The sequence below is a fragment of the Vollenhovia emeryi genome, unplaced genomic scaffold (assembly GCF_000949405.1).
Source record: "Vollenhovia emeryi isolate VEMERY1.0 unplaced genomic scaffold, V.emery_V1.0 DF939227.1, whole genome shotgun sequence".
NCBI lineage: Eukaryota > Metazoa > Arthropoda > Insecta > Hymenoptera > Formicidae > Vollenhovia > Vollenhovia emeryi.
The window spans coordinates 181,321-206,457 of record NW_011967139.1 but is presented as its reverse complement, the minus strand read 5'-3'; the positions used below and the strand labels follow the sequence as shown (position 1 = coordinate 206,457).

At 41.2% G+C, this 25,137-nt stretch overlaps 1 protein-coding gene across 4 annotated transcripts in view; it reads left to right on the top strand.

The window, feature by feature from the left end:
* Positions 1-25,137, top strand: part of LOC105560566 (synaptotagmin-7) — a 219,939-nt gene that overhangs the window by 48,028 nt on the left and 146,774 nt on the right. For 2 of the 4 annotated variants that reach the window (XM_012009777.1, XM_012009776.1), the window contains exons 1-2: positions 18,812-19,007; positions 22,972-23,126. The exons of the other annotated variants lie outside the window; for them this stretch is intronic. In XM_012009777.1, the coding sequence (XP_011865167.1) occupies positions 23,025-23,126 (102 nt within the window). In that variant the 5' untranslated portion in view covers positions 18,812-19,007; positions 22,972-23,024. Of the gene's footprint in view, positions 1-18,811; positions 19,008-22,971; positions 23,127-25,137 lie in introns of those variants that run through there. 4 annotated transcript variants of the gene reach the window in all.

The window sequence follows — 25,137 nt, the reverse complement described above, 5'->3', positions numbered from 1 at the left end:
ATACATCAGCGAACGGCTGATTGTCTCCTCTAAGCGAGGTTTTCTTTAAGCTACGGATCAAAAGACGCATTGAACAATTTCCGCACGTTTGTCCATCGGTTTTTTTTTTATTTGAAAACAGTTCATTTCTTTGACGCGAAACTGACTACAATAAGCTACATTTCGCGCAAACGTGTTTGCGAAAAAGCGTTTGCGAATTGGAACGAAAGAAAAAATATTATGATAACTTGATACGCGTGTATATGGATTTTTTATACTTTTGAATCAAATAACGTTATCTGGGTATCATTATTATCACGTACGTCAGTTGTTGGGTTTCTGAAAAGGTTAAAAAAAGACATTTTCAGATATTATTTAAATGTTCGTTAAATAAAAATATTATTTTACATTTGCCTCATACTTCAATCAAGGTTTCAACTTTCGAGCGTGCAATATAAAAATATGAAACTATAAAGGGAAAATGGCAGAGCTGTCGAAATGACGAATAACCGGTCGGTTCTGAAAGATTGCTGTAATTTTCGACGTTGACGATTATATGCACGGAGAGAATTTTCTCTTAAAATTTATTCTGGAAAAACGTGTAATCGGGGGACCACGTATGGTATTTTGAAGAATTTCATGAGACCTTTTTGAAATTTTACCATACAATTTGCTAGTAAAATGTATACTAAGTATAATTACTAGACGAATGTATGGTAAAATTTCAACAAACTTTTATGAAGTTCTTGAAAATACCGCGTTGTTCCACGATTACATGATGTTCAGGGTAAATGTTAAAAGAAAATTCTCTCCGTGTCGAGATGAGAATACGGGAATTGAAAAATAATTGCGCTCAAAAGACGCAATTATACTATTACACACCATATCTCTGAATTAGCGTTTCAAGTCGCCAATTCAGCGATACAGTGAAATAAACAGAGGAGCGCAATCCTTTGTGGAAAAAAGCACGTTTAAATGATAAAATGACATTTTTCATTATAAAACTTTATTTAAAAAGGTGACTTCGAAAATCGCAGAATTAATTAAATTAATATTTTCGCGATCAACGGAATTCATTTCTGTTATCGCATTTTTCAGGCATATTTCCATAGCTATTGTCAAGATAAATTCAATGACGTACAAATAAGTTGTTGACTCATTCTGAGCTGAAAAGAACGCGATGATATTTCTTGCAGGTTTCGCAGATAATTTCTTTCCAAACGCGCCTCGCGCGACAAAATTCGACTTATTTTTTATCGAAAAAAATCGCTTTACCAATTCGAAGACTACGCAACACGAGCGCAGCTATCATTATAGGTTCAGTGATCAATTATTGGTTCAATTTACCCCGACGAAAAGTATCGGGCGTTCGAGTTTCCGCGTCACGCGCATAATGTTACCTTCGTTCCCGGCGATTCGCGCTGACGTTGAGCCAACGATCGCGCCGGTAGCGAGAGGACTGAACAGTTAACGCTATTATCGCGCACAACGAGGGAGCATCCTTCAAGCCCCGTGCAGCGCAAAATAGCAATTGCAACGAGGTCGGAGCGAACCTTGTAAGAGCAATCAAATTACTAGTTCCGAAAGTGCAAGAACGCCGGGCGACATCTGGCCCGAATGCCGCGCCCGCTGTGACCTCAGCCTTGGCCCTCCGGCTTTCGTATTTTGATTCGGCGGTCGATGCTTTTCATTTGCGCGACGTCGAAATAAGCAATAGCATTCCTTCGAACGACAGAGTAATCTCTATCGGCTGCTCGGGCCATCGATATCCCCATCGATTTACCGTCCCGAAACGCTGCTCGTTAATCACACCGAGACTTGTGACTCCGTCAATTTAGTTAATGGATCGAAATTGTTACTTGAAGAAGTCTTCAGAGAGAAAAGACTTACATGCGTAGCTGTATAAACTTTGTGCTTTTTATGATTATCGCAAGAGCGATGAGAATAATATTCTTGACAACTCTTTTACTTTTACAATTACATGTGTTAGAAAATACGTATTAAATATTATTTAGGAATTTAATTCGAAATTTTAACTTGATTTTATTAAATTAAAATTTTATCTGTTCACATTTTGTTAGAAATCGGCAAATTGTGCAGAGACCAATTAAAAAATGTCAAAGTTCAAGGCATCCGACATCAGATTCTGAATTGTTATATTGAAAAAAGATTAAATTGCTCTCGAATATTAGACATTATCGTTAATTTGGGCAATTAAGGGCGAAATTTGAAATGTTTACTTGAAAACGCATAGTCCAAACATTTTATGTGACAGCGAAACTTTTCAATTTTCGCGTTACGAAAGTAAACAGTGTTACCTCGTAGCAGTGTAATCTCGAGGTAGACTTAACTTGCTGGGATTGCATTTTCCACAATGTGTAACGTGTTACAGTGTAGTCACATAATCCCGCGAATCGACGTGAGTAAACAGGCGAGGTGCCATAGTTCGCAAAAATATTGAATATTGATTCTAATTTGTAAAGCAAATCAGCAGAAATAACACAGGGACCGCTGCACATGTGGACTTTTCGAGAGGTCAGTTTTTATAACAACCTCATTGATTGATCGTTTACATATCTCCGGATGGCAAATTAGCGTTTTTACGCAAGGCAGTTATTGACACTGAAATCAGCGCCATAGATTTCCGCAAGTCTCCTTATCCCGCAAGCGCTCAATTCACAAAAGATTTAACGAAGATAATCAAAGTCTACTTTGAACATTATTTTTAAGCATTTATTGTCGCAGTACTATTTAAATTTTTATGCAATTTCATGACAACTTCAGAAAATAACTTTAGTATTTCCTCGACATCTCATTGCTATTATTTTTGTTATTTCAATGAAGAGAGTTTTCCCGGGTTCCAAAAGTCGATGAAGAATCCGGTAGAACATAAAAATCAAGTTGAGATCATGTGCAAATCAGTAATCAAGATATTTAGGAGATTTCATTACGATGTCTGTAATTATTCTGTAGATGTTCACGATCTAGTCATATTTCGATTGATAGCAACTAAATCATCAATAATTGGTCGACATGATATCTTCTAATAGATGTTGCTATATACATCAATATCGACAAAGTGTTGTCTTGTTACGAAATCAATGAAGAATCTAGTCGTCGTCAAATCAAACGGCCCGAAAAATCGCGATCGATGTCGATTTGATCAACCTGTGAACCTGAGATGAGGTCTTCATCAGATCTTCAAGTTTCACGCTACTTTCTTCATCGGTAAAAAAAATCACGTACTTTATTTCCCTCGGATATAGGAGCCGCAATCTCTGTATCCGGAATGTCGCGGGAACGTCGTTCGTCCTCACCATACATATTGAACGTCTCATTTATAATTGGACCTCCTCGGCACAGATCATTGGGTAAGCCAGGGTTATACGAAAACTTGACGACCTGGTGTGCATTATGTAGCAGCCCAGTCACATGGGCCTAATTCGTGGCAGACCCGGCGAGCGCTGCGTAATACGATAAGAGAAATACGCCGAGATTGCCGGTCGCGAAAGTGCCAGGCCGACGTTGATAGCGGACCTGGTGTTGCCTTGCCGTCGCGAATAATTGCTCTCGGGTTTATCGCGCGGTGACGGCTGCTGTAGATACGACGTAGAAACGGCTTTCGCCTTCGGCGTGCGGTGTGTCCGGTCGTGCGGTTTATTGATGTTCGTCCTTTTCCATGTTCTCTTTACGAAATCATCCAACTTGTAAACGGGACGTAGGGCTTAATCGGGACGGGGAGGGTCTATAAATTTATTCGTTCCTTGCGGATGTTTATTTTTTTCTCTCATCAGAGACGCCTGAGCTCTTCACTTTGTATTATCTACACGGAAAAAAAGAATGATGTTTTATCAATAAGATCAGTGTGATCGAAATAAAATCGTTGAAACAACATCAGTATTAATAAATGGAAAAACATCAGACTGTTGTCTTAATAATCTGGATATTTAGTTCGATGCTTAAAATTAAAATCCATAGCAAATACAATTGAGCGAATTCTTTATGCTTGTGGCAGCCGGTGACGTTAACATTTAATTCATATACAAGCTAGACAGTGGGTGAATATAACCCAATAAACGTCAACTAACAGTTACATAACATCGGCATTATAGTTTTCTACTCAACAATGTCCATGTGAAATAATACGCGTGGTTGATTTTATGCAACTGTCACTTGGTGTTCGCTGAAAAGTGTCACGGAATAGAATCGCTTAGCTTTAAAATATGTAAGATGGCTGTGTGATAGAAGGCACTCGAAGAAGTCGGGAAACGAGTTCGATTAGTTAATCAGTATTCAGAATATTGATGAATTGCGAGGAGGCTAATTTGTAAGCCGTGGACAACAAGTGGGATGATTTATACAGTCGCGAGAGAGCGACTTGTCTACGAAAAGAACATTAATTTGTAAGAAAAATATTAATCCAGGCATTTATATGCGCGGAAAAAGAGATTAATGTTCGTATCTGGTTAAAGCAGTCGTGAATTTTCGATGGGAAAATTCTGGTAGACTACAATTTGTCGCAGGAATAAAACTCACCGGTGCACGAAGGTTTATATCAAGCCGTTTCGCTAAGTAGGGCTCGCGAGCATATGTTGTTGCTAGCTCGGCGACTTTTTCTCGTATTTCCTGATAAGTAGGCTCTTCGGCTTGTCGAGTGTAATCTAGATCGGCATCAGCGATGTGATTTCTTCGCGCGCGTGGATCCGGTAGCTTAAATCCCCCTGCTGCGCAAACGACAATCGGTGCTGCGAGTCCACGGCACTTGACAAATCATCGTTAAGAAGAAGGAGAGGAGATCGCGCGGCGGAAAACCGGAAAACCTACGAGCGAAAAGTGCAGCGGACAACCGGCGATATTTTCGTTAAATCGCTGACCAATGAATTTTCCGTTTAAAGCTGACACCTGATTTACGGATTTCGACGATGAAAAGTTTGCTGTACAGGCATTACAGGTGCATGCCAATTTATAGGAATGCATGTTCTTTGAAAAGTCGAGATAGCAATACTTTTCGTTATTTGTACATCGTAGTTTTTTTCCTGTTTTCTATACGAGCACGAGGCGGGTCGTATATTTATTTAAAGGTTCTTCTTTCCTATTCATTGCAGTCCAATTAACTAATTATAAGCCGCTTATGTACTTGCTCGTACAGTTCAATTCATTCTGAAGCTTGATTAAACAATAAAGCATATTGATGCTAGAGTTTGCCGGTTTATTACATTTTGCAGTGTAGGCGAGAATCGCATTTATTATTATAATTACATTAAAATGAGATAATGTAGGAGCTCATACATACATGCAATATTTATATAACATAATTAGGTTACAGCGCTATCGGTGCGTTTATTACATGATATTACATATTGTACAGCGCAAGTTCTACATAAATAGTTTACTCTACGTCGACATTTGGAATAACCTGTTAATTAATTTCGCGATCAATACACTTCAGGTGCAATGAGGATTCTGATCTTGCAACAGGAGGCGTACGATCTCGAATTCTTCAAGTGCCATAGATTTTAACGATATTTTCCTTGGAAGCCACCGTCCACCGTCGTTGACAATCAGTATTTTCCACTCTTCAGAAAATATTTCGAGAGATATTTTCGTAGCTCGTGGTTCAAATGCTGCCACGGCTGGGCAGCTATTTTACGTATTTCGTATTTACCGCGCCGTAGTGCCCTCCTTTTACTTTCTGCGGTGTTAAAACCAGGATAGGTTTGGCATTCGTCTCGACATTAAATCTCCCTCTAGATATTTGAAGCGTTTAAGATACCTCGTCAAAATACTTAAATTCTCGACATTTAAATACGTTACCTCTCGCCGGCATTTAACGATCCGCCACGTCGATATCCAATAGTTTGATAACGGCAAAGTTTTTATTTCGCCCTGAACTTTGCCTTGTACTGTTAGCAGGTAATCGGCCCTCTCGATAAAACTTGGCTCCGCGCTGTAAAGTAGACACGGCTTGCAATAAGAAAATGGTTACGTAACCGTACGTGCGACCGGAACGCCGGTGCTCGACCGACTTCGGGGCGCAGGTGATTCCATTGAGCGGACGTGGACCGAGAATAGGATGAAACGAGATACTAATGCGCACGAGGGATATTCTATCGGTTCGCGGGGCTCAAAGCGAACTCTCGTCTTCTTCGGGCTCTATATTCGGGGAGCCGTGCGCCTTTATCGGGTAACGGAAACATTTCGATTGACGGCACGAACGCTCTGAAATTACGCGAGCACAAAGTGGAGGCGAGGAACATTTTTCGCCGTGGAGCTTAAGCTCACCTTCATTAAAATCCCGGCGCCGCCGATTGGTCGCCTCCGCGGAACTGTGTACATTTATTCACGGGATGTGATAGAGCCGCTGCTTGACCCAATTTGGATTCTCTTTATTCGAACGGTTCGTCAATTATGAATACCATTTTCTCCAGGTAACCCCTCCCCGCCGTCCCTGTTTCACCCTCTCGCTTTCGCGTAGCGCTGAAAGACGAATTTCAGTCTCTGCTCTTCAGCCAACGTTCCTGTCATCGTTATTTATCGTTCGGGCCGTTGTTAGACACGAAAGCGGCTTATAAATACACGCGGGCTAATTAAAAGGGGACCGATTGAGTTTGTATGGCTGTGCGCGTTTGATTGAGCTTTGTACTTTTCCTCGTTTCAGCTTGTTACGCTGTAAATCGGACACCGCGTTGTTTGCGGATATTAGCTTTCATTATCACACTATAAAATCAGTCGCGACGGAGAGTCGGCGATAACGTGATCACACATTTCGATCGAGCACACACATTCGGCGCTGGGTGGAAGGGGGAGGAAGAGACTCGGATTAAAAATAATCTACTCCCATCCCATAAGTTCGCTCGACCGATATCACCTTCCGCGCTGACCGTTCTCCTATCGAACTCTTTTCGCAGAATGACGGCGATAAATTTTTAACCGGATACCGTCTCCCCCAGGATTCGGCGACTTTCTTTCGTAGAGGATTCATTATTTTTCACATCCGGTTTTTATTGTAGGCAACTAATGCCCGGCTTCGCACGTACGCGACGGATATAGCTTTTGGTTACACGATGAATATCGTACTTTTTCATCTGACAATGTACGAAGAGCAGAACTTTGTTAATTTATCGATAAATGCATTGTTATTTATGACATTGCGTAGAAATAAAGATAATCTCTTTTCATATACGTGTACACGAAAAAAATGCTATTGAATTAAAAAGAAATGCAGTTGCTTGAATTAAACGTCGATGTTACGGGCTGCCACAAACAGAAATAATTCACCCAATTGTATTTGCTATGAGTTTTAATTTTAAACATTGAACCAAATATCCAGATTATTAAGACAACTATGTGATGCTTTTCATTCCTTAATACTGATGTTACCTCAACCATTTTATTTCAATTGCACTGATATTATCGATACATAATTTCTTTCCGTGTGCATACGTTAGATTTGTAAAAAAAAGCGTCATTTCGTATTGGGAGTTTAAAGGAGATCATTAGGACTATAAAAAGAAAGTAAGAAGAAGATTATATTTTTGCAATTATTTTTTAGTTAATATAAATTAGTTTTATTACATATGTCTATTTCCTTTCCTCTTCTTCTTTTTACGCGTAATCTGTTAAAGTACGAAATGTGTTCCCCTGATTTTAGAGATACGTCTCGACTTTCTGTACTCTCTAAAAATCAATCAGTGGATTATCACTGAAAGCAGTGAATGTTCACTGATTCACAATTATTCAGGGTTGGGAAAGTTTCTTTGTAAAAGTATCTAGTTACAGTTAAAGTTTTTTTCGCTAAAATGTAACTAGTTACAAGTTACCAATTTTGAAAGGAATCCTTGAAAATGACCATAATGGTCGAAACGTTGAACGTAATCTATTAATTGAAATAAAACTTTTTGTTGATCCAACTGGCAATACAATTAATTCAATGTTGCATTTGGTACGACGTTTCGACCCAAATATCAGGTCCTTATCAAGTAACCGAACTGCAAACCAACATGTCACAATTCTTTTAAAAAAGGTGGTAAAAATTTACAAATTGCAAGTAAGAGTATTTGTACATATGTGAATGTTACCTCGTGTAAACTCTGGATACGCGATGGTAACACATCAAGTCTCCGGCATCATCGGAGTAAGCGTATGAGTTGTTGATTGCATATTTTTATCCTTGTGTGGATCGACGATTTCACTAGACTCTTCGCATTTGACCCAAACTGGCGTGTGATAGTTTCGAAGAATCCTTCATTAGTTGTAGACACCATTATTAAGATAATCTATTAAATAGTAATTCCTTTCTAAAAAGGAGATGTTACCAGCGCGATTGTTGTTAATATCGAACAGCTGAGGCCTCTTTTCCGCGATGTCGATTGGTCTTCTCGAAGCGCGATGTGCTTCACTTCTCTTTTAGATTTATAGTAAATGAAGATTTGCAATTTAGAAATATACATTTGTATACACCAACTATTAAGGTGAAATCTCTAATCTTAGTAATTATAATAGAATTTAAGTAACAACGATTTCTGTTTCGAAATATTTTCTCGATTAAACAGAATTAATCGTTAATTTAATCAATACCTACAGTAGTAGGTCCGCAGAATGATACGCAAAACGTAGTAACAGTTACGAACAAAGTAATATAAAATATTAAGTACGGAATTTTCCATTACGTAGGGAGGACAACAAATTCTCAACGTTTTTTTGTTGTTTTGTCACTCAGCGCGGTGACGTACGATGTTTTTGCGTGCCATCGTGTACCTGAAGGTCGCCGCGCTCTCACACTCGCTCGCCGAACGTCGTGCCGGCAGGCAGCAGCGAGAGTCGCTCCGTGCGTGTTATTACTTTCGCTTATTACTTTTGCGTTATGGGTTTCCAAGACTCGATCGCGATGAATGCAGGGATAAAACGCTATTGATTTGGACACCTTTATCAGTAACAAGTAACGTTCCTCGATTAATTATCAAGTTTCTACAACTTGTAATGAGAAACGATTTGCAAGTTGCGGCGACGGCTCTTTATCAACGTATCTCTTTATCAACTCATCTAAAATATGAATGTAAACCGTGGTACTTTGTCGCGGTTACATCTCGTTTACGCACCGCGCTTTTAATTATCTATCGGTTTCGTGTAATCTGTTCCATTTTCGGGAAAAAGAGAGAAATTTGTGCGACTTCGGCGTTCGCGCTATAATTCACTCTGTCGTTCTTCGCAACTCGAACGGGCCGGAAGTAAAGAAAGTCGCTTATTGCACGTTGCGGACTAATAACTACTTCTTTACCGCAGATTATGCTTCCGATGCTCGCGTTGCGTTTTATATCGCCAATTCAAAAGTGATTTATCCCAATATTCTTCCGAATCAAGAATGCAAGTGGTTAGTTTGAGTAATTTATATGACAAAAAGTGACGCGATATTTATTATTTTATGCGTTTTGCGGTATTTCACATCGCGTACGGGAGTGCCCGAAATTTCGCGCGTTCGATGATTTTTGCGAGTGAGTGTTGTGTGAGTGCAACAAGGATACCTGAGAGGAGGAGGCCGAGGAGGCATCGGGCAACGGCGGAGAAATCGTAAGGTAAGTGTCTTACATCTGTTTTTATTTTATTTATTCAAATTATTTGAACGTGGATTCGAATAAGTGTTAGAGACAAAACCATACGTATAAAATTTTGTGAGTTTATATGTAAAAGAAAGACTTTTTCAGTATTCTATATACTTATATATATATATTTTTTAATAAATACTTATTTAAAAAATATAAAATATAAAGTATATTTAATACAATAATTTCGATTTTATAATTATTCTATACTAATCATACACATATTTGTATTTTTACAGTTTACCATACATATACAGTTAACGATGTACAACGCTGCTATTGCGAATCGTATCAGTGAGTGATAAATTATCTTTTATTTTAAAGTGACGTTGCGCATACAATTACTTCTTTGCGTGTACAAAAATTTTTTTCAATACACAATGCTCAGCTACAAATTGCGCGCGCGAAGCGCGCGTTTTGTCATTTCTAGTCTGTTAAATAAACAATACACCACCGTCTGCCAACCGGGTCGTCTAACAATCTCCTTTACAATACAAATTAAGTTTGAAGTCGCGATTTCCCGAGTACGGCATTTTCAATCAGTATCCGATTCATCACCTATGCCGTCCGCGTCATTAGTGAGGTACAACATATATCGCCGTTTTAAAAACCTCTTTAATCTCCTCCCGGGAGAGTTTCCTTCTCAGCGAAAGCAATCAAGTTAATCGCGATAATCTCAGAAGCATTTTCCGGCGCATTGGACATGTACTTGTTTCAGAATAGGATCGGCTTCGCCGGGTTTTCTCCCGCGCGACGGAACGGCAGGGGCGGTTTACGCGAGACTTATCGCTCCGTCGGATTCGCGATGACGTATGCGCCTCGCCGTGTAACGATCGTCGTGAATCCCCGCGGAGGAGCCGCGGAGGACCACGGGGAAACGGGATTCGTTTGATCAGCGATATCGAGTTTCTCGCAGTGTTATCCATTACAATCGGCCCGGACACATGCATATGCATACATCACGGCAACTCCGGGGAAAATGGAGAACAATGCGCAGGACAATCCCTGCGTCGCGCCGATCCCGCCCCTGAGCTGCACATCCGCTTTAAATGACACCAGCTGCGCCATAATACGCGCGCGATTTTCGGCGGATGGTTTCCGGCGGCCCCCCCCTCCGATGTTAATTAATCCACTCGACACCCGGCAGCAATGAGAACCCCGCCATTATATGATGTGTTTACGGTTGGCGAAACGTACCGCCGTAATGCGCGATACACAATGGGCATATCGGGACGTTGAATAACTTCGTGCTCCGCATTAGCACGTCAGGTATCAGATAATTGTTAGCGGCCGCCGGAAGCGCGCCGGCTTTCATTCCGCGTATCGAGGGGCGGACGAGCTTTTGCCCCTTTGGCCCGCGAATCCTCGGAAGTAATAAATATGCGGGACTGGCTCTCGCCGGAAACGCGCGCATTGCGCGCATTGCGTCGATACCTCGTTGTAATGTTGCAGCCAAAGAGAGAGGGAAAGACAGAGAGAAAGAGAGCTGCTGGCGGATCCATCGATCAGTATCCGAGCGCGAGGCATTCAACTTTTTAATGACGCGTCAATCTCTGCCCGCGGGATAAGGGGGATAAATGTCGCCGACTTGAGGGACAGACAATCTTAATAGAGCAGCGCTTCCCGAACGGGTGTCCTCCGTACCGCTTAAGATCCCGTAAAGCGGAAACATCTCCGAAATGACTACAGCCAACGGCGCACGATACTATTTTTCCCACTGAATTGCTTACGAGAGCCAATCAGGATTTAGCCTCAAGTCATCTAAAGCCAACGGCACGCGATACTATTTTTCCTACTGGATTGCTTACGAGAACCAATAAGGATGCAGAGTTTCAGATCAGGTGACTTAAAGCTAAATCCTGACTGGCTGTCGTAAGCGATCCGGTAGGAAAAATAGTACCGTGTGCCGTTGGCTTAAAACTCTGCATCCTTGTTGGCTCTCGTAAGCAATCCAGTAGGAAAAATAGCGTCGTGTGCCGTTTGGCTTACGTTTAACGCTGGCAGCGTGTAACGTTAACGTTCTGGCATCACGCGGTAAGGGGCTCGGAGATAGTCGCGACAAGGAAAGGAAAAGAAAGTTGAAAAACAACGTGTTCCTCGATGGCGAGAAATATTGTTTTCATTTCGCCGTCTTCGAAGGCCACGACTGTCGCAGGTGGAGGCGACGTAATTATAAGAATGCTATAATATTATAATCCAGATCGACGGAGAAGAATAACGACGGCAATTTCTCCCCGCGATTTATTAAGACGCTTTATTCGAGCGAGTAAGGCAGCTCCACGGGTAATTAAGAAAATTCCACGGTTGCTGATCGTAACGTTCGCGGAGTAATTGCAATAATTTCGCTGAAACGGCAGGGCCGAAATTCAGATCGACAGTTCCCGGGAACTTTTAATTCCAGCACGCCCGCGCGTTCTTCGCTGCCGAGAGGAGGCGCCGTTATGGAATAAACAACCCCATGCGATAAACCCCATGTGCCTCTGTCAATTAATATTTACGAAGTTGAATTAAAACGAAAATTGCGAGAAGGTTTACTCGGGTAGAAGGCAAGGAACGTTACGTTTCTCGAAACGCCAGCGTTTGTTAAATTGTTACGTTAATCCTACTCTGAAGGCGAAAGGATTAGCATACAACGGTGCGCCGAGATTCTTACCGAATAATGAGATACACACGCTTTTTCACCACCCGACATACCGTTAGTCTTTCTTTACTGCGTATTTCTTCGTGGGTAAAATATGAGCTGCAACGGATGTACACAGTAGTAGAGGAAAGTCCTCTATTATGAGATAGGTTTCTAATACGAGATAGCAGGTTTTCAACGTCCAAATTCAATCACAAATCTATTTTCGCAACGACCACACAATTTAACAATGCATTTCCCACTAAACAGATTTCATAAAATGAAAATATAAATGGGAAAAAAATGTATATGTATTTTTCAGCAATACATCGTGTAATATTTTGAAGCGTGTGTGCTCATTGAAAGAACGAAATAAATGTATATAACTATAATACATACATGTACATTTCAAACGTGTCCTTATATATATTTTTTCTAGGTAAAATTATATGTATGTAAAGGGACACGCATGAAAATGGCAGTAAAACGGTAAAAAAATTCACTCGTTACGTGTACGCTTGGAAACGTTAATAAATAAAATGGATAACCGTGCGCGGGAGATTTGATTTGATCGCGCTTACAGCGCGGTGAATTAAGTAATACAAAATGTGCCAACAGAACGTGATGTGTAAATCCGCTGACGCGTATTTGCGTTTTGCAGAGAATTTATCGTAAATCCCATAATGCGTGCTGCTAAACGGAATTCATTTTCTCAAAATTGACACTCAAAATTATAATTGTGCAATTTTCTCTCTGCTCGTATCGGAAAATTGCGACTGGCTGTTAATCTGTGTATTTACGAATGCATCGTAGGTCGATAATTTGCCCGGTAAAACGAATTATCTCGCGATTATTACGTCACATGTGCGATTGGCCGTGGTGACGATCGGCGGATCGCCGCGCTTCTCAATGCGGCAAGTCAAAAAGAAAATTTCGACGCATAACATTATGGTACAAAGAAAGACCGGAACTCTGTCGATAACTATTTCTAGTGGAGCAAATGAATGCAAGAGACACCACTTCCTTTCGATGTTGCAAGATGGCGACATATGCTTATGTTGCATTTCGGATTGCGGATTTGCATGACCGCATAAGCGTATACATATAGCGCAGAGATCAATCAGTCGCATTTATAAATTGCAGATCGCAACGATATAGCATTTTTTTCGGACCCTGCGATTGGTTGATTTTTCTGTGCGGGTGCATTACACGTGCAGTTACATAAATTTGTCTAAATGTACACGGAGAGAGTTTCCTTTTAAAATTTATCCTGAAAATCATGTAATCGTGGAACAACCGTGGCATTTTGAAGGACTTTATGAGAGGTTTGTGACATTTTACCATACACTTAACTAGTAAAAATGTATACGAAGTATAATTAGTGGTAAAAGGTATGGTGACATTTCAAAAACTCTTATAAAATTCTTCGTAATGCTGTGTTGTTTCCCGATTACATGATTTTCATGATAAATTGTGGAAGAAAATTCTCTCCGCGTATTCTCGGTTTGCTTACTTTTTATCAACCAGATTCATGAATAAGAAATGTAAGACGCTAAATAGAAAGGAGCTTGTAAAGGAGAAATAATGTTCAAAATTATTCATTAATTATGTCTAATTAGTATTAGCCCATTTTATATTTTATCCGGTAATTAAAATGACTAAAATATTATTTCTAATATAGATTTATTTAAATATATATTAATTTGGGAAAGATCAGATTTTTATCACTTTTTATTAATACCGGATAAAGATATTAATGTGGTAAAGCCATTCTGGGTTCGTAGCCTTTAGGCATTTAATCAGCAAACGAATTGTTTATTATGTGTGCGGTGCATATTGGATCAGCCTGTGAAAATTGTTTGCACTACTTCGCGTTGTATTAAATTCGAAATATTGCTTCCAATAGGAGTTTTACAATATTTTCCACGTAGGACAATTTAATCACTTTTACATGTAAAAAAATAACGAAAATGTCGGACAGAACGACCGTATTGTCCGATTCAGTTCGTGCTAATTGCATTTTAAAAAATCGGCCGTTAAGAAGCTTTTAATTAATGCTATCATTCTAGTACTAACGAGGGCCATTAAAATAGTCGGAATAAAAAGATTTCTCACGTCGCGTAATAAAGTTTTAAAAGTCCTCAAAGAGAAAGTCATGCGAGTTCGATAGATTGCACTTATCTTTTCCAAGAAAAATCTGCAAATTGATTTTTCCTCTATGACTTTATGATGAAATACGAAAGAAATTGGAGAAGACAATTATAACAATTAATAAAATTACTAAGGCTCTAATGTGAAAACGCAAATACGTAAGTAATAAAGGAGTAAGAGCCAAGATGTTGGCGTCTAGACAATTTTAATTTTGAGTCTATTGCGAAAAATAATATCTCAGCCAGGGCTTGAAGGAAATTATATATTCGATACATTATACTTGTGTATCTTTCCCGAAGGCAGGTCGCAAATAGACTTTTCTCTCGTGACGACTTTGCTCGCTCCATTCCCTTCCATAAAAGATCGATCACCAAGGCCATCAAGGAATCTATTTTCAAATCATTACCGAATGGACGCGGGGTATCCCGCGTACACGTAATTTACTTTCGCGAAATCACCGACGCACCTTGAATTATTGATGGTATTGTTAATTTCGCCGGACAGAGTAACGCACATTTACACTATTGTTCAGCGAAATCAGCGTACCATCAATCACCAGGTATATATGTCACGCATATGTATGTAGGGACGTTACCAGCTTTGATTGATTGTCCATTTATTATATCATCGATATTAGTTAAGGATTCACGTGGCGCCGGTTTGTTTAACTTGACTGAGCGTTGTCGGCGTCCCACTTCTCTTTCCGCGCAATTGCGGCTTGCAATTTCTCATCCGTAATTTCAGTGTCGTGTTCTCGCGAGTGGAATCGTGCCTGGGCAGTCACAGCGAATTTAATTCGGGCGCTTAAACGGCCCGATTTTCCCGTTTCGCGAAAAGTCTCTCAGCTCCACTCGTCCGCGTCTCGGTTTTTTTTCTCCCCCGCGTTAACTTACGTTACCCGTTTACCTTGCCCGACGAATGAAATCGAGCATGAGATCAATTTAATCGAGTTGGATGCTCATTGCGTCGTAAAAATTCATTAGTTTTATCGCATTGCGAGTTTCCCATGGTTATTACTGAAATACGATGCCGTGCGATCGATTTACCGATATCAGCTGCGATTCAAAGTGAGACGGATGACATTATTCACGTTTATTATTGCATTTGTAACGTTGCAAATGCGGCGACAAATGTAATACAATTATGTCCGTGCAATGCGTTTTATTCTGTTGAAGTGAACAGTACAATAATGACTTTAATTGCGATCCTGTACGTGAGACACGAGCAGTTTAAATGTTTTTTTAATTGCACGCTGGAAAATAATGAGTTTTAACGATTATACGCTATTTAAAAGCAATCAATTGTCACAAATAATCAAAACTTTCCATCGACCTACATACATATTAATTAGTAGATAATTAGCTCAGTTTTCTGCTGTCTAAATAATTTTATATAACAGCAATTTATTTTGATGTACGGTATATCAATAATAATTAAGATATTGTATTTAACAATTAATCGCACGCTCACACATGCGCAGATTTACTGCAGCTTTTAAAATAATTAAGAAACAGCGGTGGAACATGATACAAAATGTCGCGTCATCCAATGTTATCTCAGAATTAGTAGAGGAAACCCCCCTATTATGAGATAGGCTCCTGATTTGAGATAGCGGAGTTTCCGCTAAATTAATTGGCATCGTCTGTTGGTTCCACCATGAATTTATTGTCCTTGGAGCAAAATCTGTTTAGTGGAAAATCGATTGTTAGATCGTGTAATCGTTGCGGAAAGAGATTTGCGATTGAATTTGGACGTTGAAAACCTGCGATCTCATAATACAGGACTTCCCTCTAGGTATAATGCGTAGAATAGTATCAATTTTATTTAATCATTACAAGAACAATGAAAATTGAGACAGGTATAACGCAAAATTGAGGTGTAAAATACACGCCACGCGACTAACGTAGATATTGGTATTTAAAATTGGGGTGAAATCTGTTTAGTGGAAAATCGATGGTTAGATCGTGTAATCGTCGCGGAAAAGATTTGCGATTGAATTTGAACGTTGAAAACCTGGATGTCTCACATTCGAAGCCTATCTTGTAATAGAGGACTTTCCTCTGTTAATATTTATTATGCATAAATATATTTAATTATATTTCGGCGATGAAATCCGCAACGTCCGTTCGATTGGAATGAGGGAGGAACGTGAGGTTAAACGGACAAATTGCAGGAAATAAACACAACTTTTTATAGGCCGTCCCTCCTCGCTCGGACAGATCGTGCGCAATTGTATGCATTACATGCCTAGACTTCTATAGACGGACCCTTTGTACGAGGGGTAACTGATAATCGCGGTAAGGGGATCACTCGTCTGACTTCGACTCTTTCCGGTGAGATTCGGTAATATTCGGTTCACATTTCCAATACGTGTGCACACGTATGTACGGCGCGTTGCTTGTGTGCGAGCGTGCGCGCGCGCGTGGCCGAACGAATCATCCCCTCCAACTTGGAGTGGGGATGATCCTGGATGGGGATTGGAAATGTGAACCGAATATTACCGAATCTCACCGGAAAGAGTCGATGTCAGATGAGTGCCTCCGCGCCCCGAATATCAGAACCCCTCTTGTCCAGAGTTGTAGCTAATGCTCCGTCTATAGAAGTCTATGATTACATGCTGCTCACCGTGTACAATGGTGAAGTGGCACCGAAGTTTTAGTCACGATTTTTAGTCACGCCATTCTCCCGTAACATGTTCGACGGTAGTTTATTACGTCACTCGTCGCTCGTATCGCTACTACGACGTTAGTGTTGAACGTTTAAACGGGGTAGAGCACACGACTGGAAATTTCAGGTTGCCTTAGGAATCGCGATACGTCACGCGGGACGTCACGGGTTACATTTGCATCCCGAAATTGTTGAGGATTTACAACGAGCCGTAACTCTTTGGAAAAACCATCGCCGCGGTCGAGCGTAATCAAAATAAACGTGGAATGTATCGAGATTAATCGCGCGGGGATTTAATTTAGATTTTTACGCTCCTCGATGAATCAGATATTCTAGTCTCATTGCACGTATTTGGGAAAAGTTTCGAAGGTTTACATCAAAGTAGTGAACAGTGGACAATAAACTTGGTTTCTTTGCGAATTCCAGGGGGATGCAAATGGACGATGATCTATTTTTTGGTGAATTTACAATTATCTACATTATATTTATCTAAAAGTGACGCTTAATTCGGGTTTGGATATTCGCAGATTAATGGAAAGTACGGGGCCTGAGAAAATTCCCATTCAAGACAAAAAAAATTGAGTTAAAACTTCGAAATCGTTCGAAGAGGCGACAGAAACGGCTCGCAAACGCCGGCAGTCTAATCCCGTCGCATTGTGTACGTATGCGTCCACAATGTTTAGCGTCGCGTTTCGAAAACTGCGAATTTTCTCGCGCGGTTCCACGCGCCCCACCTTGTTCCCAAATGTGTCGAGGGAGAAAAAGAAATTCGCGCAAACCCGAAACCGCTAATCCCATTACATGCGCTTCCGGGAGATCTCGACGTTTTGAATTCTGACGGTCTCCGCGCCCCGGTTTCGCTCGCGAAATCCACTCTCTGTCCCTTCACGCGCGGAATCCGCTCTGATGCGGTCCTCGTTAGCATACGGATGCACATACGCAAAGGTGGCAATCGCGTAATTGGCTTTTCGGCGACGGTGCGAGAGCGGGTCGCGCAGGATGAGAGAAAGAGAGAGAGAGAGAGAGAGAGAGAGAGAGAGAGAGAGAGAGAGAGAGAGAGAGAGAGACAGGGAGAGACACGGAGAGATAGCGAGAGACGGGGAAAGACAGGGAGAGACAGGGAGATACAGGGAGATACACGGAGAGATAGGGAGAGATAGGGAGAAACAGGGAGAGACAGAGAAACGGGGAGAGACAGGGAGAGACAGGGGGAGACACGTAGTGACACGGAGAGATAGGGAGAGACAGGGAGAGACACGGAGAGACACGGAGAGACAGGGAGAGAGAATGCGGGGGATGAAGTTCTCGGCGTTTTGCATGGCACGGGGTTACGGGGTAACGCACCGGTGGTAGGGCAACAGCTGGTCTCGCCGCGGCGGTGACCGTCCGAATGCGGACGAGCGTTTCCGGAGAGCGCCGAGCCCGCCCCGCCGCGCCGTTGCGTCGTGTCGCTCCGCGATTCAACCCGCGGGCATTCGGCGAGCGAGCGGAGTGCGCGGTGGACGGAGACGGCGCCGGAAGCGGAGGGACGAGGAGGCGTATGTACGGGCGGGGGGTGAATCGCGAGAGGGTGCGGAAAGGCGGGAGGGAAATTGGGTGAGAGCGAAACGGGAGGTAGATAGCGCACGATACGATCGAGCGGGCGATGGCGGAGACGAGGCTGGCTGTAGGGGGAGGATGGGGTGCGTTTTGCGCGTTTGTTATCTTTAAGGCAGCAGCGGCGGCGGCGGCGGTGACGGCGGCGCGGCGCGGCTCGGCGGCGGCGGCGCGAACTCACCGCGTTTAACCCCGCGGCATTTTCTCACCGTCGCACCCATCGTAGTATCAGGGGGTGCGCTATCGGTGCGCGATAAGTGCCCGGCGTCTGCGTTCAGAGTACTCGTTGGTCTTCCTCCGCTCGGTGCGCCGACGGAGACGCGGAATCGCCGCCGTGACGCTCTTCCGCCCCGTCGTCGACGGCGCGCGCACATATTATACGTGTGCGGCAGCAGGTTTGAATCCGCGTGCGTGCGTGCGTGCGTGCGTGCGTGCGTGCGTGTCTATCTATGTACGTGCGTGCGCGAGCCGTGCCCACGAGATCGTGTTGCGGGCCATTATCCGATTGCGGCACACGAGAACGATTGATACACACGCCGGCGCAACACACGCGACACGACTCGCTCTCCGCCCGGCGAACGCCCCGCCGGAAGCGGAGCGGGGCGGGTTAATTACGTCGTTGAACCCGCGCGCCGCCGTCGTGTCGCGGCTTCCGCCCCGATTGGGGTCACTCGGCTTTTTTCCCCTTCAGAAGGCGAACGCGCCTGGCGCGAAACGGCTGCTCCCGTCAGCCGCGTGCGCCTTAATTGCCTCACAAGCCGACCCCTCCCCCACCCCTGTGTATTTTTTTTCCATTCCTGGCGAAATGCCAGGGAGGGCCGCGAGGATCTCGACGCGAAATTTGGCGAAGCGAATGCCGAGCGCGCCCGAGCGAATGATTGCTCTCAGATGCAGATCTTAGCATTCCTTTACCGCCCGCGGAAACGGAGACGCTGGCGGAGCAGGGTGTCGGAGAGACTCGGCATTAAATAAAGTTTCTTCTCCTTTCTCGAGACGTTTATTTTGAGAGATGTTACGGGAACTCGCGCCGGAAATATCCTACCAGTTTTTCTCCTATTAAAATGGCGAGTAAAGGGTGCGCGTGTATTTTCTTTTATTAGCCATTAGTGCGCTTTCTTGTAGGAAAAAGTTCAGTAGAGAGAAAAAGCTGACGCACGGCGGGCAGGATTGCACGCAACGTGTCACGTCTTTTCAGGGCTTGCTTTTTATTGTTATGACTTTGTAAATATTTCCTGAAAACAACGTCTTCCTCGAGAATTCTGGAAGAATTCTGTGGAAATTTATACGTCAATCTTCGGAGAGTGTACTGTACAACCTTAGTTGTGTGTGTGTGTGTGTGTGTGTTCAATAACTCCATGCTTGCGTCATTTTTCAAAGAGTACACTGCATAACCTTTATTTTCCGATAACTTTGTAACCCTCCGTGTATAACGTGCGTTTAAGATATAAATATATTTATTAAGTTGCACTAATTGCGAGATGACGCAAATTCGTGATATCGTTTTCCAAATATGGTTTGGTACTAGAATTTTGTAAGATCCCAAACGGATGCTGGTTTATTTTCAACGTTGTAAAGGTATTCTTGAAAAAGGGTTTCACTCGCACAACTCTTGCTATAAAATCCCAGTGGTAATTCGACAACGGGTATCGGATATACACTGAGGAAATCTAGAGCTATTTGTTATTGCCCGCACCTCTGGGACGTGTCATAGGAAAACGGTATTAATAACAGTAAACAGTCGTGCAACTCCATTTTTATGTTGTCATAAAGCACGAAAAATGTCGAACTTAATTCAGTTAGCAAGGACAATTATTTTAGAAAATCGTTTTCAAGATTTCGTGAATTTTTGCCGAGACTGTTACACGACTTTCGTAATCCCAGATGGCACAAGACACTCCTATGAACATTTTGAGAATATTCTTTAAGAATACCTGGAATATTCCATAGGTCATTCTTATATATTTATCTTATGTTCGTGGAACATTCGACTGAAACTATTGTACTATAAATATTTTTCAAATGTGAATAGAATAATCTGTCGAATATAGCGTGTCGGTTATACATTGTAATATTTGCGCTCCAGAAGAATATTCATGGAACTATGTGTGCTATCTGGGATGTTTGCTTAGAAATATTTTCATAAGCAAGAGAAAAATGTGATTTCCAATTAATTCGTAATGAGGTTGCTGTTGTTCAAGCAAGCGGTACTCACAAAAGGGACAATTACGGCAGAGATAATATAGCGCTAATATTGTTCTTATGAATGTTAGTTTATTAAATATTAAATTATCTGAGGTAATTAATTAATTACATTGTGTACACAAGAAAACTGCTAAGCCAAAAGCCAATATTGAGTGAAACGAACGAGCTACCTTTTCCTTAGACGTGATATTTTTATCTCACGAGGTTTGCTATAATACACTTTTTTCAAACGAATATGTTAAACGGAATATATTAAATATACGATCTTAAATAAATACCGCATCTACGAGCAATCATTGGGTCGAGAGGTGATTCGACGACCGTAATCTTCACGGTGGAACTTTAATTAGTACTGAATCTTAACTTACCCTTGTTCACGTGGTGGAACGCCAGGAATTGCGCTGGAATGACTTACGCGAAGAAAATGTCGCTTACGCTGCACCTTATTCATTTTTGCCGGTGATTTATTTTCGTTTCGGCGATTATTACCGCATCTTGACGGCTTATTAGGGGTCACGAATTGCTTCCACGTTCAAAATTACGGTCCTCGTGCGAGCGTCGCCAAGATCTTCGCGTTATGATATCTCGTCTCGTCATATCACCGAGAAAGCAATTTTATAACGTAATTTGCGTTACTAATCATAATTGATGAAACGGGAAGAGAAGTCGTATATCAACGGACTTTCCAAACCTTCATTAGTCAATCTCTGTAAGCGTGATCTGTGCGAGTGGCCGTCTCTATTATGGAAAAATATATTTAAGGGGATGCTGGAGTGATTCTGCAATTTTTGCCCCTTTTGCTCCTAGAACTGCCAATTTATGAAAACATTTGTGTGATATACAAATGATGTGGCTTTTGTGTACAGTGTTCCACTAATCAGACTGAATCAGAGAACAGCACGGTATCATTGAAATTAAGTTTAGAAGCCTAATAAAAAATGTATTCACTCGATTAAGTTATAGATTACCTTGTAGAATCTGGAACCTTATGGAACACTGTCGGTCCGTACACAAAATCCACGTAATTTGTATGTTACACAAATGCTTTCGTGAATTGACAGTTCTAGATGCAAAAAGGTGCAGAATCACTCCAGCATCCCCTCGAGCGCATTTTTGCCGAGCGAGAGTGAACTAAAATCGGGAAAAGGTAACGATTTTTACAAAGTTCGCTTCGGATGGTATCAAAGAACTTATGATACTTTCGCAAGTCGGCAAGTATTTCGTACTAAATGAGGCTTAATGCTCGCCGACGATGTAACCGCCGCGAAGATTAATTTTAACGACCTCGTTTAACTTTAAGAGACTCTCGGATGCGCTCATCCTCCAAGCTCGACGAGTAAATACATGTTTTTTTGCGTATTATTTCCGATTTTCCTCCCGTGTCCCGCATCTCTCCAAGCTGTCAGGGATATTGGTATTGATACGTGGTATAGGATTAAAAAGTTTCGAAATACACTAAATTTTCAAGAGTTACTACATCGCTGTAACTGATGGGCACGAAACTTTTGTCGATCTGCCAAGTAACCGTATTACTTTCCCAACAACGGAAGGTAGTCTCGTAACAATGCGACATTTGTCTATATCGCGACACTCCCAGTTTTCCTGACCCCGCACTGTGGCCCGGAGTTATCATTCAGCTTTTCTAACTTTTCAAGACGTACAAGCGAACAATTTGCCCTTTGCAATTTGCGGGACGCTATTTTGTTGGAAGAAATATTACTATAAATTACGTTTGTGCCATTACGTCATCTCGGGGCGGAATTATTCACTCGTTATGCATTCAAAAGTTAGAAGAGCGAGCCAATAGCGTGCCAAGGGAAGTTGCAAGTGGTTTCGTTCGCCCAGGGTGACAGCCAGACGGGAGTGCAACCGAGTTCCCGAACTATTTGAAAGATTTGTTAGACCAAGAGGAAGGCAATCCTCCGGCCGACGCACTTGTTTATCTTGCGATATCGCATCTTGCGCGTTTAAATTTTCAAATTGTGTGTATGAGCCGCGTCAAAGAACTCTCCGCTCGTTAAATATTGTACTTGAGGCACGCTCCTGGGGATGATAACTTCGATCCTATTCTGCATAAATTCGTTGCAACGACGGAGCGCTGAGAGAGAGAACGCTCTTTGGCGAAGTCGCAGAACTTCAAAAGGCTTATTAACGTAGGTGAGACTTTCGCTAACAAAAAACCGGTCTCTAATACCGCGACGAAGGGAAACATGGTATACATGGGACTCGCGGGCCAGAACTTCTCGGAGCTGGACCCGAATTTCGATGGCCCACCTAGAGCAGTCGATCCAGCGGTCCGTGCCCGCAAACTCGTAAGTAGCAAATTTGCAAGAGCGAGTTATTTAATTATGCAGTAATGACGTGACGCGATAAAACGGTGGCATTAGCGTTTCGTAGCTTTTCGCTTAATGGACCTCCCCTCATTAGATGAATGTATTTACAAACGAGACATCATAAATTGTTTAAGTGGCATCTTCCAGTCGTTTGCTATCTTAGCCGAGGAGTACTTTAATGTTATTGAAAGTTTTACGATGCTGAAAATACCTCTTCGTGAAAATTCGCTTTTGATCCGCCGTGTAATTCAGACGTCATCGTTCGACCGTGTAAATATACACGACTGATGAAACTTATATTATATTATTTTTTTTCCTTCAAGATTGATTTGTTGAGAAAATTATATCTCTCGAAAACTTTCTTAACTGCCGGAAACTATTCTCGACATTTTCCCTCGCCCACTTTTTTTCATATTAATCCAGATGTGATATAGATGAGATACAGGAGGAAGAAACTTCTTTTCTATTTCATAAAGATATTTTAACTGAAAATGCAAAAATAAGTAGCTTATGAAAAGTTTATCTTTGGATGAGTTTATGCAGGACGGTATTTAAAGTACAACGGAAATGCTTCTCCCATTGCATGAAACTGGAAATGTATATAAGGAGCTTTAGTTTACGTTGAAGCATTGAGAATTACCACGAGATGTATATATATATGTAATAAGTTTTAAGAACGCGATAGCAAATCCCTTTGATCGGACATTCGCTAATGCACTTCTTTAATAATCGAAGATTTTCATATCGACTACCGGTGGTGTCCGCATTTCAGTCTCTTTAAAACGTAAAAGATAAGCCCTTAAAGTGCAAAGCCATGTGATTTTTAATTTTTTACATCGCGTAATACAATTTTCAATTTTGTAAACCACGCTGTGGCATTTATCGTAATCCGCCGTGGTGTAACAACGAAACGAGACGTGCCACGTGCTTAATCCTTTGTATTCACACATTTAATATGCATAATCCTCTTCGTTTACTTCAAGAGGACATGTTATTCTATGTTATTTTTCACCACCATTACGTGTAAAGTTTTTCATGCTATTATTTACATGTGCTATTAAGGAAATAACATTTTGTGTTACATGTGGACATGCATGCACGGAGAGAATTGTTTCTTAAAATGTACCCTGAAAATCGTGTAATCGCGGGACAACGTGGCTTTTCGAGGAATTTTTTGAAATTTTACTAAACATTTACACACTAGTAATTATACTTGTAATTGTTATACATTTTACTGGTAGAATGTATGGTAAAATTTCAAGACGCTCTCCTGAAGAAATCCGATCAATTTAAGCTGTAAAAAAACAAAACCAGTGTGTTGTATTTCCTTGCACTGAGAATGATCCGGAGTGGATCGAAACGTTTGTATTTTACATTTTATTACCAAATTGCCCATGACTATTTTAAAGACGCCCAGGTAGAACATAAAACTCATAATGACGTCATAATGACGTCATCATGATTTAATTCATCACTTAAAAGTTACCCAAACAAAAGTGATTGAAAATTGATTTAAAGAGGACACAAAGAATCATAGATTTTAAGTACATATTCAAACATTGGTACTTTTACGTTATAGTTAAAAGAGAGTTAAAAGAGATAATTAGAGAAGAATTTGTTAATTTTTATATTAACATAATGTACTTATATTATTCTAATATGTCAGAATTTCTATTTTGAACTACTTCTATTTTTTAAAAATCATTTTCTGTTATGCACGCGCAGTTTTTTTAAGTTGCTTTCCCATTAAAAATAAATATTTTATTTTAATTTTTACATTATTAACACATGATCTCTTAAAGTACTACATTTTGTGTGCAATAATGTTTATTATTAGTTATTTATAATAATATGTATACTCGCTAATAATATGTATAATGCAAATAAATTTCGTGTATCAATCAATTTGAGATAATATTCTTCTTTTTGGAGGTCATATTAAAGTCACTATGATATCATAAATAAGTCACCAAAACATAGCCAAAAATGT